At 34.6% G+C, this 12771-nt stretch overlaps 1 protein-coding gene across 2 annotated transcripts in view; it reads left to right on the forward strand.

Annotated features, from left to right (window-relative positions):
* The window catches only part of TANK (TRAF family member associated NFKB activator), a 78643-nt gene that overhangs the window by 22491 nt on the left and 43381 nt on the right, over positions 1-12771 (forward strand). Inside the window, exons 2-3 of one of the 2 annotated variants that reach the window (XM_049773350.1) lie at positions 3151-3298; positions 12175-12286. In XM_049773350.1, coding sequence (XP_049629307.1) covers positions 3200-3298; positions 12175-12286 — 211 coding nt within the window. In that variant the 5' untranslated portion in view covers positions 3151-3199. The remainder of the gene's footprint in view (positions 1-3150; positions 3299-12174; positions 12287-12771) is intronic. The other variant, XM_049773351.1, reaches the window with a different exon arrangement.

Here is a 12771-nt window from a genome sequence, read left to right on the forward strand (position 1 = left end):
CCCTGAAGTTTCCTACATAAGACCATTTCTAGGCTCCAGGCAAACTAGTTTGTCCAATCCAGGTCATTGTCTGTAGTGCCCCTACAGCTATATTTTTCACATCTCTGTTGTTGGTATCATGTTTCTGTATTGAAGATCCTGGAATCTATATATATCCTACATTGAAGTTAGGATGGTGTGGAGTGGTGTCTAATTTCAACTCACAATTAAAGGGCAATGCAGAAAGCCCTGTCCAGTATGCAGGTCATTGTTGTTGTTTAAATCTTCTCAGTGTTAAGGGAAGACTCTTTTTGAGTAAATCGATGTCAGAGCAGCAGTAGGGTCTTCCCTGGTAAAGGATTGCTTACAGGTGATGTCATAGACATCTTTGGATGTTTCATAGATGGCTTCCCTGATTAAGGGATGACTGGAAAATGCCCAAACCTCTGAGGCCTGTGCCAGGTCATCATGTCAATGTTCAGGGTGTAATGTTCCATTGCACCACAAGATTTGTGTGTTCCTATCTTTATTAGATAAGAACTTATTTGTATGTATAGTATTTTCCATTTTAATGTGCCCATGCAAACAAGGAATAATGCCACCTGGCATTATCAGCGCATAAGGGGGCCACAAGAACAAGTCCAACAATCCCCGTGGCCTGGTTCAAACATAAGCATTAAACTGAGGAACTCTTTCACCAAAATTCCTTATTGAACAGTTCACAATGCGAAAAAAAGATAAAAAGTGGGAAAATAAACAATCTAACTTAAGACAGTGGACTCAATTGTCACCGTTTATGGGAACTATCAGAAACCTAGTTTGGTAGCAACCACAGTTACACAATGAAAGAAGGAAGAGGCCAAGAGGCCGCTGAGAGTAAACAAGTAGGTAAAGAGTACTGGTCTCTTCCCAACTTGGGAGTCCATCCTCTCATTTTTATTTTGAAAATATATGGTACCCCCACCCGTACTGGTCTCTTCCCAACCTGAGAGTCCATCCTCTCATTTTTATTTTAAATATAGTGCCCCCGCATGGTTTTTGAAATGGAGAACAATGAGAAAAAAAAATGGGTCCTGTAATTTTTAAGCAGACATAATTAATTGGTGAATATTGAAAAACTTGTATATTACTAGTGGATATAGAAGAAGTATAGCTTCTGTAAAAACGTATTTTGTCTGTTCCTCAAAAAGTCAGATTTTTTTTGAGGAACAATTCTGCTCATAGGTATATAGCCTTTGAGAATTTTAAACATATGTTCATACAACTATGTATACAGAAATATTTATAATAGCTTTATTCAAAATAACCAAAAATTAGAAATAGCCCATAGGTTCTTTGAGGAATGAATAAATAAAATGTGGTATGTCCATATAGTAGTATATTATTCAGATACAAAATTATGTACTGTTAAATACCACAATATGCATGAACCTCAGACATTTTATGCTAATAAAGAGAAAGCCACATACAGATACCATATATGAAATGTTCAATATAGGCAGACTCTGTGGTTAGAAAGTAGATTAAAACTTGCTTAGGGAAGGAATTGAGAGAATTGGGTCTGATACTGATAGGTACTAGATTTAAATTTTGTGAATGAAAATGTTCTGGAATTAGACAATATGAATAAATTGAAAACACTGAACTATATTAGGGCTGAAAAGATAGTACAGTGTGCAAGCAACTTCCCTTGCACTCAGCTGACCCCGGTTCAGTCCCACCAATTATGGTCTCCTGAGTCCCACCAGAAATAATTCCTGAACTCAGCCAAGAGTAAGCTCTGAACTTCAGTAGTGTGGCCCCAAAATACAAACAAAATTGTAAAAACCACTAAGCTTACTTTAGAATGGTCACTACCACTATGTTAATTTTTTTGATTAAAAATACCAAAAAGGGGGCTGGAGAGATAGCGTAATGGTAAGGTGTTTGCCTTACACGGAGAAGACGGTGATTCGAATCCTGGCATCCTATATGGTCCCCCGAGCCTGCTGGAGGCGATTTCTGAGCGTGGAGCCAGGAGTAACCCCTGAGCCCTGCCGGGTGTGACACAAAAACCATAAACAACAACAACAACAACAACAACAACAAAGAAAAAAAAAAAAGGAGGGAGCCAAGCAATAGAATAAGTGGGTAGGGTTCTTGCCTTACATGTGACTGACCCAGGTTTGATACTTGACATCTCATATGGTCCCCTGAGCCCAGCCAGGAGTAGCGCCCCACCCCCAAAAAATATCAAAATAGAGACCATTATGTACCTAAGATAAATGAAAGATGTTACAAAAGAGTAACATCTAAGATAAGATTGTAATCATAAAGAAGTAAAGAAGTAATTTGGTACCCCTTAAAATCCTCTCTGTGACTGATAGATAATTTTGTTCTATGGCATTTAAAGAATTAAAAGATTCTGTGGTGTGGTTTACAACTGGACAGGAGAAAACAGTCATTAGATGACCCTGCATCTCAGAGCCAAGGAACATAGTCAGAGATGTTATGCAAATTGAGATGATAATACCAAATTATCTTCACTGAGTAAATCACCTGTAGTTTAAAAACAGCGGGGAGGTTGGAAGACTAATAGGAGAGTGGGTTAGGACTTTTTAAATGTATGATCCAACAGCAGCTCTCCCTAGATTTTGTGCTAAAATAAGAGCATTTTCACACATTTTAATTGCTCTGTGATAACAACAGTGTGAACTCTAGCCACAAACATTTATTATCTGTTTAATTTTGCTGTAATTTTTCTGTTGCAAGAATTCTTGTAAGTGGGAGTAGTTGTCCGTTTAGTTAAAAAAAAAATCCCTTCCCACATTGCTAATCCTGTTGTGCATATCTGTAATAAAGTATTAATGACAAAATGGCCTTTTTAGATACAGCTCCATTTTTAGATTGTATTTACAGATTACTATTTTTCAAATTAGCTTTTTATAAAGTGGAACCCCACTTGGTCCTTGCATTAGTAAAGAGTTGTTTGGGTTTAGTTTTTAAATTGCAGAAGCCAAGGTTTCATGTTTCGAGCAGAATTTTAGAATAGGCTTCTATGTATGCCTTTATAAATCATTATGGTAATTGGTATTACACTAGTCAAGGTAAACCATATGACTTACTTTAAGATGCTTTTATAAAGTGAGATTTATGAATCTATGAAAACTAATTGTTCTTTTTATTTTCCAGATCTGTCACTTACTCCACCCTTTATAGTGATGCTACAGAACAGAAAGGAATGGATAAAAACATTGGTCAGCAACTCAATAAAGCTTATGAAGCCTATCGGCAGGCATGTATGGATAGAGATTCTGCAATAAGAGAACTACAGCAAAAGGTCCGTATTTTAATTTTGAAAGTTGTCCTTTATTTTGATAAAGTTCTAAACTCTGGAATTTGAGAGTCTTTTTCTTTTGAAAGAAACTGCCTTGAAGAATTTAAATTATTACTAAAACAGGTATATATAATAGATGAGATTTGAGGTTTTTGTCTTTTTTTAAAACATTGTAACATATGAAGAACTTCTAGGATTGTTTTAAGATTATCATATTGAAAAAAAAAAAGGTAAAGAATGTTACCTTCCAATAAAAAAAAAAACTTTTCCATCCTAATTAGTCAAAGAGCCAGCCCAACCTTTACTTTCTGAAGACCCAGCTTGATCCCTGACAAGATTTGGTTCAGTACCCATTATCACCTGGAATGACCTGAAAATTTCCAGGTGTAACCCTCAAAGAAAGCAACAAATAATCTTTTGAAAGTTGTAATACCACTGCTTCTGCTAGTTAGAATTTTTTATATTTTTACATAGAATTTTTTATATTGTTTACAATGAAGACTACAAATTTTCAGTATACCATAACTAAATTTATTTTTGATTTTATAATAGTTCTTATTCTTTATTATGGTTAAGTAAACTATCTGACATTTTTAATGACTTACAGAAGTTTTAGCCCTTTAAAAAAATCATCTTTGTGCACATACAATTTCTATTTAGAACTTTCCAAAGATATTAGAGGTAATATATTTAGGTAAAAATTCCTTAGTCGAGTGACTTACATACACATGCCTGATATTGGTCCATGATATGAGCTTTTAAATTTTTGAGGGGACTAACACCTTGCAGTGCTAAGGATCCACACCTGATAGTGTACTCAGGGACCATATATGGTATCAAGATTTGAACCATTGTTGCATCCACATTCATATTCAATATAAGTGCTTATCTGTACTCTCACTCTCTTGCCCCCTTCATGAGTTATCATATAGAATTATATGATAGCTACCATATAATTATTTGATCATATAATATCATTAAATATCATATAGAATTATTTACATTCAAGCTTTCTTTTTTTTTTTTTTTTTTTTTGGTTTTTTGGGCCACACCCGGCGGTGCTCAGGGGTTACTCCTGGCTGTCTGCTCAGAAATAGCTCCTGGCAGGCACGGAGGACCATATGGGACACCGGGATTCGAACCAACCACCTTTGGTCCTGGATCGGCTGCTTGCAAGGCAAACACCACTGTGCTATCTCTCCGGGCCCACATTCAGGCTTTCTATATGCTTTTCCTTCTATGACAGTTCACATATAATGTACCCAGCCTTTCTTTTCAAAAATTTAGAAATAGGTATTCAGTGTCTTTGTACTGGGAATTGCATTTGGGACACCGGAGTTCTGGGTTGGTTACATAGGTATCATCTCAGTGGAAATTCCATACTCTTAAATGGAATGTAGGTATTTACCATAAATCTCATGGTACACTGGCATATTAGTCACAACTTCATCAGTAAACTTCTCATATACTAATCAAGGGCCAACCTTACAAGTACACGTTTTAGAAAACAATGGCTTAATACTTAATACATTAATTATTTTATATACACAGTCTTATGTGTGGTCTTATGCTGGAGTGTGTGTGTGTGTGTGTGTGTGTGTGTGTATGTAAAAGTGAGGGAATATATAAAGCATTTCATGTAACAAAGTTGATCCTATGACTCCCAAAAAATGATAGCAGGGCAATCTAGAAAAAGAAGCTGAGAAGATAGATTAGGATCTGATCATGATGACTTTGGCTTATTTTCATTATGTTTTCATTCAATCAGAATTATGGGAGGGTAATATCTACTTTGTTTAACATAGTACTGGGATCGATTAGGCACGAAAAATTAAAACCAAAATAGGAAGAAGTAAAGATATCAATGTTAACAGAGATAACATGATTTTATTATTGAAAACCCTAAATACTCTACCAAAGGATCTTTTGTTACTAATAATTTCCACAAAGCTGTAAGATACCAAATAAACAGGCAAAAATAGTTTTTAAGCCTAGGATAGAGTCTTTATGGTCCTGGGAAAAGTTCTGTTCAATCACAGTTGTCATAGTCAACCTTCTGTAATTTGAGATCTTGGTTTTTGTACAGATCCTAGAACGGAGGGTCTTCTCACTTCATTTCACCATTGGATGGTGTGGTAGGGCAACCTGCCCTAAATCAAGTTGTTGCTGTTTCCTCATCATCAGGGTATCATATGAACCTACCCTGGTGCAAGTTGGTGCTAGTGCAGAAGTACTCCATACTTTATATATAAATCAATGTAAACCGTTGCCTCTTTTTTTTTAAAATCCTCCTTCCTCCCCCTCTGTTGATGTTGACGTGGGATCACACATCTGTATGACTAGTACCTACTGAAGGTCACAGTCTTTGCACACATGCTCCTGAGTATAGCAAGACTTCTTTTGTAGTTTTGAAGTGCTGGGGCTGACAGCAGCACTGCCAAGCAAAAGCAGCAGAGTTGTCAGGACCACATTCACATGTAAGTGAAACCAGGGATCAAATTTCTGTCATGCTTGCAAGATAGTACATCAAACACTGGGTCTCTTTTGCCCCCTTTTTTAAGAAATACAATTACAGAGACACATAGATAATTTAATTTTTCCACTTAAGTGACAGAATCTATACTTAAACAGATTGATTATACTAATCTAGATTTGTTTTTTTGCTCTTTTTTTTAATAGAATATTTTTTGATTCAGTGGAGATGCTACACTGATATTCTCAGTTTATGAGTTTTAGAAAAAAATGAACTAGAAAAAAAGACTGTAAGACTAGGGAACCAGACATTTATTTGATAAAGTCTCCTAACTTTTATTCATTGGCAGTCAGATCTTTAGTTAATGTGTGGACGATTAGTAGGGTATAATAATAGACATGTTAATACCTTGCTAATTATTAAAAGAAAGGAGCTAGCATTTGCAGACAATTATATCTTAGATATATTACGGATACCATTGCTTTCAATCCTTAAAGTTAATATTTTATTTCAAAAGTAGACAAAGTTTCAAAGAGGCAAAGTAAATTAATCAGGACCAGAACATAAAATTGTAAAATAAAAGTAGTTTGTCGTAGTTTTTCAGTTGGGGTGCTGAGAAAGTGGTGCAGCACTGTCATCTAATAGTAGATAAAAAGGGTTGGTAGTCTGATTTGTGAAATTGTAGGTCTCTTTATAGAAGTCTTGGTGTTTTGGGAATGGTGGAGGTAGAGCTTAATGAGAATATAGCAAGTTGTTTTATAAATTAGGATCTCTAAGTTGTTAGTTCTATTAATCTCATTTTTTGTTTGTTCATTGTTTTTGGAGCACACCTGGTGACACTTAGGGGTTACTCCTGGCTCTGTGCTCAGAAATCTTTTCTGGTTTGGGGACCACATGGGATGCTGGGGATTGAACCCAAGTCCATCCTGGGTCAGCCACGAACAAGGCACAGCAACAAGGAACAACACCCTACCACTCACTGTGTTATTGCTCGGGCCCCAAATCTCATATTTTTTTAATTTAAAATTTATGTTGATAATTTAGTTTACCAGCATGTTAAGATGAGACAGTTAGATTGAGTCAAACATGCTATTTATTGGGATAATAAATGCTTCAATATCGTCATGATTTTGGGGCTACCTTTTAATAGCATTTTTCATTGTTAGGCAAATCCTTTAGTAAAGTTTTTGACTACTTTCTTAACTTTGGAATAGTTTGAAAGATTTTTTTTTTTTTTTGGTTTTTGGGCCACACCCGGCGGTGCTCAGGGGTTATTCCTGGCTGTCTGCTCAGAAATAGCTCCTGGCAGGCGCGGGGGACTATATGGGACACCGGGATTCAAACCAACCACCTTTGGTCCTGGATTGGCTGCTTGCAAGGCAAACACCGCTGTGCTATCTCTCCGGGCCCACTTTGAAAGATTTTTAAATGGAGAATTTTATTTTACCCATTTCACATTTATTAAATTCACATCATTTAGGGCCAGAGAGATAGCATGGAGGTAAGGTGTTTGCCTTGCATGCAGAAGGTCGGTGGTTCGAATCCCATCATCCCTTATGGTCCCCCAAGCCTGCCAGGAGCGATTTCTGAACATAGAGCCAGGAGTGACCCTGAGCGCTGCTGGGTGTGACCCAAATATCAAAAAAAAAAAATAAATTCACATCATTTTATATCTGGAGGAGCCATGTATTTTCTTTTCTAGACTATGAAATTTAATTCTTGAGAATTAGAAAGTAATATTTGATCTATTTAAAATATTATATAGGTGATTAAGAATACTTAAATCCCACCCATCAATCCACTCAACTCCATCTAGGAAAAATGCTTTTGAAAATATGAGAAATGAGAGTTACATTTTTAGTAATAGGGGAAATCAATTTATAGGGTTCTATTTTAATATAAAACACACGAAAGCTTGAGCAGCTGTATGTCCAGAATTACCGAAAATATGCTGCCTTCGTTTTGAAGATGGATGCCTTGATAAAGGAACAATTTGTAAGTTTAACTTTTTGCTTTCTTACGTTAAAAGTCTGTGTGAACAGCCATTTTTAATAGATTTAGGATGTGTACTCTTTTATTTGATCACTTTGTTTTGCTTTGAACACAAGTAAAGTACATTATAGCACAACTATTTAAGTACCTGTTTACCTCTTTAGATGCTGGTAGACCGCTTTTTTTGCTACTCTTTGGAATTGGAAGGCGTGTCAAATACACAGAAGTCAGAGTCATTTTGGCCAGATGGTGTTTGATACAGATGGATGGTTAGTTGTCATGCAGATCTCCTAGTTGGTAACTTGTTGCTGCCATCTGACTCAAAGAATCATTCACACACACTGGCTGTCAAAAGCATCTTCTCTTCTGTCTGTTTTAGCTGTCATGTCTGTGCTCTGTACAGAAGTGTTGACAAGACATTGCTGTTGTACATTTTCAATGTGGTTGTTAGTGATGTTAGTGATTTTTCTGTTTTGTGGTATATTTGATAGTACTGGAATGTGCTTGCTTTGTAATTACATTGTTTTGTTTTTAGTACTGTGAAAGGGCAAAGATTATTTGATCTTCTACAAGGATTTTTTAAACATAAATGTATTTAGATCTGTTCAGTGATCAAAACCATGTAATGAAAAGGAAAAAATTCATTTCTATTTTTAGTAAAATAAACTAAATTTTCTTGGTTATTTTCCAGTTTGATAAGATATGCTCTTCTGAACTGTCTCTCCAATAGCCTTGTGGTCAAATGTATATACTAATAAAACAGAGAGATAGTACAGTGGGATAGAACTTGCCTTTCATGCAGCCAACCTGGTTTTGATACCTATATATATATATATATATAACATATATACTATATAGGGCCCCACATAATATGCCCCAAGCACCACAAGAAGTGATCCGTGAGCATAGAGCCAGGAGTAAACCCTTAGCACATCTATGTTGCCCTAAATCCCAAAACATAATGTGTACACTGTTTTCCAAATATTTGTTTTCTCAAATTAATACCTTCTTTTCCTTCTCACCTCGGAGAAATCAACATCTCTTTTTATTTTTCGTTTTGGTTTATTTTCTCTGGTGCCAGGGATCAAACCCAGAGCCTCAGTGAGCTACTTTACCAGCCCCAAATTTTCTTTATAAGAGGCTTTTCTGTTATTGTAATCTGTAACCATTTCTTAGATTTAATTTCCTTTTGTCCTGTTTCACCTATTGACCCATGGCTCCATTTTTACGAGTTCCTTTGTAGAAAAATAAGCAAAACTTTTTTATCCATTCTTTCCGTTTACTTCTGGATATATATACATATATACATATATTTATATCTATCTATATATATGCTTCTCTGATATTTCTCAGACATGTATTTAGTTGCATTATTCAACTAAGATTTACAGAGCTTCTTAATATGTGCCAAGCACTCTACTATATTCTAGAAATATCAAGAGAAAGTAGTCTGCCCTGCCCTAAGAGGTCATTACAGACAAAAAGAATTCAGGGAAGTTGACAGACTAGAATACTATAATTGCTATAATGTTAAACTTGTAGAAGAGTAGTAAGAGAGCATGTACTACTGCTATTCTATTTCCCCTGCTATGTTTTTCATATATTACAGAATTTTCTTGAACTTACAAAAGTATTTAACCTTATAAAGTCTACTTAATAAAGTGGTAGAAATGTTAAATAGTTTCTGATCTGCTCATTTTTTAAACTAGTATCTGAGTATTATTCATTTATTAAAATATATATATATATATGGGCTAACATCTTTGTTTTTTTAATAGTATTTTTATTTAAACACCGTGATTACAAACATATTGTAATTTGGTTTCAGTCATAAAAAGAACACCCCCCTTCACCAGTGCAACATTCCCATCACCATTGCCCCCATCTTCCTCCTCTCTCCCTCCCCCCCCCACCCCAACCCCATATTTGAGACAGGCTTTCTACTTCCCTCACTCATTGACATTGAGCTAACATGTTTTTAAATAAGATACTACCAGTTGAGCCTTTAAGTTGATTTCAGAAGAAAACAGGTTGTTTATTTGCTTGTTTTTCATTAAGGTGAAGGTAAAAATATATAGTTGAAGGAGACTAAATAAAGTTGTATAATTCTTTTTTGGTTTTTTTTTTTGGAGGGGGGGGGCACACCTGGTGGCGCTCAGGGGTTTATTCCTGGCTTTGTACTCAGAAATTGCTCCTTGCTTGGGAAACCATATGGGATGCCAGGGATCGAACCCAGGTCCGTCCTGGGTGAGCTGCATGCAAGGCAAATGCCCTATCTCTGTGTTATTGCTCTAGCCCCTGTTGTAGGATTTTTTTTTATTGCTTGCTTAATACCTGGATAGTACTATTATGTTATCAGATATATAATCAAGTGTTTATTGAGAGCTTTGAGTTCTTTCGTAAAGTTATAAAATAAAACCATGTACACAGAAGTAGATAGAGAGGAATCTAAACATCAACAAATTTCTTCATTCCTGTTAGTTTTTGTAGCTCAGGTAAATTTAAGTTTCTACAGAATTTGCTATAGACAGTTGAATCCTTTTCAGTCAACCTTTCTAAACTTTCTGGGAGTTTAGTTGTAAGTTGATGTAGGAATGAGAAGTCTTTTCTTGGGAAACATGACCCTAGACTAGACTGATAATTAAGATTCAGTTCTATTAATAGAACATATAATCCTGAGAAACATACAAGACTGTTTATAATAATAAAATTTAGGATTTTTGAAACCTGAACTTACTCTTTTTTTAATCAGCATACTCTGAATTCTTTCTACTTAAAAGTTACTTTGCAGAGTTCTATAGGAATACTGACTTCTATGACTGTTTTCAGACAGCATGCAAAGACAGCTCATGGGTTACATATCAGCTCTGTCAGTTTTTTGTGTTTGAAATGTATTGCTTAAAAAACTTCATCCTCGTTTTGGAAGATATGTTATTTTTCAGTATCTTAAGCTAATTTATTTTCAGAATTTATGAACAGCTGTGTAATTTATAATGAACTTTAGGTTTAGTGATTTCCAGAAATAATAACACCACTAATTTTAAACCTTAGTTAAGAATAAATTTAAGGGCTAGAGAGCTCAGTAAACTGAGCATATACATTGCATGCAGGAAGCTGGGTTTCCATTCCTTACAATATTTTGTGTTACCCCCACCCCTAAAAAAAATAAAGAATTAAGATTCAATTATTTATTATCTACTGAAGGACACTCCAAGATCACTAAGACTCCATTTAGATTAAAGGAATTTACAATTATGAATTTGTTTCACTGTTGATTAAATATTGTTAATTCTCTTTTTTAGGTTATAGCATTTTAAAGATGTATATTAGTTTGGTCACTGAAGTAAAATATTTTCAAATTTTACTGAAAGTATTCAATACTTGTATTCTCTACGCCAACCTATATCTTCTCTTATTGCTTGATTGCAATAAATTAGCAAATAAAAAATTAATAAATTAGCAAAAAATAAATTAAAAATAGAAGAGAAATTATACTATTTAAGGTATCTCTAAGGGATACTATTTTAAATAGTATATATTTTACTATTTACTAGTATATATTTTACTATTTAAAATAATATAGCTCTATACTACTATACCTCTATACTATAGTATATCCTCTAGAGATACCTTAAATAGTATACCTTTACTATTTTACTGTACCTTATCCATGGTATTTATTTTCTTGACTTTTAAAACTTAATCTTGTCAGTCTATAAAGATACAGGGTTAAGGAACTTATTTTATCTGCTTCCTGGTCCTTGCCATCAAATGGTTCCCCAAACTCATCAGGGCCACCCCTGATGTCATGTATACACAGAGCCTCACCCCCACCCCCAAAACTCTTCATCTTGTTCAAAGTTTGAATCATTATAACTTGGATGTGTGGGCATGCCCAGCAGTGCTCAGGGATTACTCCTTGCAGTGCTTGGAGCACCATATGGATGCTGGGGATTGAACTCAGGTGCTCTGTCTGTTCTATCACACCACCCCCTGATCATTACAATTTTATAAATTTTACTTATCCATTTGATTTTGTCTTAGTTACAAAAATCTTGATTTTATACCTTAAAAAATTCTAAGCATTTTTTTAAGATAGCAACTCTTAAACTTTTCAATGTAATGGGTGTTTTTTACAGAATAATTTTAACATACTATAAATTTTACCATTTATACCTTTTTAATTATTATTAAAGATTTTATCTAATCAAAAGACAAAAAATGAACTCTTAACTAACATTTTTATTAAAATTTTTAATGCTTTAAAAATTTATTGTTTTGTCACTTCATGCTATAATGATATGGACAGTATAGGGAATTGTGTCTAATATTACAACTAGTGGACAGTAACTGTATGGATACTTATATATATAATCTGTTGGAAAATACCAGGTTAATGTAGTTTTAATGTCAGCAGACTGAGACCTATGAACAGAAAATACGTGAGCAACAGGAACAGCTGTCATATCAACAAACTATTATTGACAAGCTAAAATCACAGTTACTTCTTATGAATTTCAATCAAGGTATGTACTTGTTAACTTTTTATTATTTCTTAAACCCTATAAGAAGAAAAATGGAATTAAGTTTTGTGTTATATTTCTCCATGGTTTCTCAAGAATTCTGATATTTATGATATAGTTGTACATTGTATTATCTTTTAGAAATGAATACTTGCAGGATATAGGAAAGTGGGCATTGACATATAATATGTGGTATGACTCTCAATTGATAAAAAAAAAAACTTCCTCATATATATAAGCAACTAATTATTTTTAAATATTTCTATTAGGGTCAGACTAAGATTATCCCCAGCATCCCATATAGTCCCCCAACTCCACCAGGAGTGATTTCTTAACACAGAGCCAAGAAGTAACCATTGGATGTGGCCAGAAAACAAAACAAAATAAAACAAATTTCTGAGGGCCAGAGAGAATACAGGAAATAAGACCATTTGTCTTGCATGCTACCACTTCAGACACCTTGGTTCAAACCTCAGCACTGCTTATAG

Source organism: Suncus etruscus, chromosome 5 (assembly GCF_024139225.1).
Source record: "Suncus etruscus isolate mSunEtr1 chromosome 5, mSunEtr1.pri.cur, whole genome shotgun sequence".
Classification (NCBI taxonomy): domain Eukaryota; kingdom Metazoa; phylum Chordata; class Mammalia; order Eulipotyphla; family Soricidae; genus Suncus; species Suncus etruscus.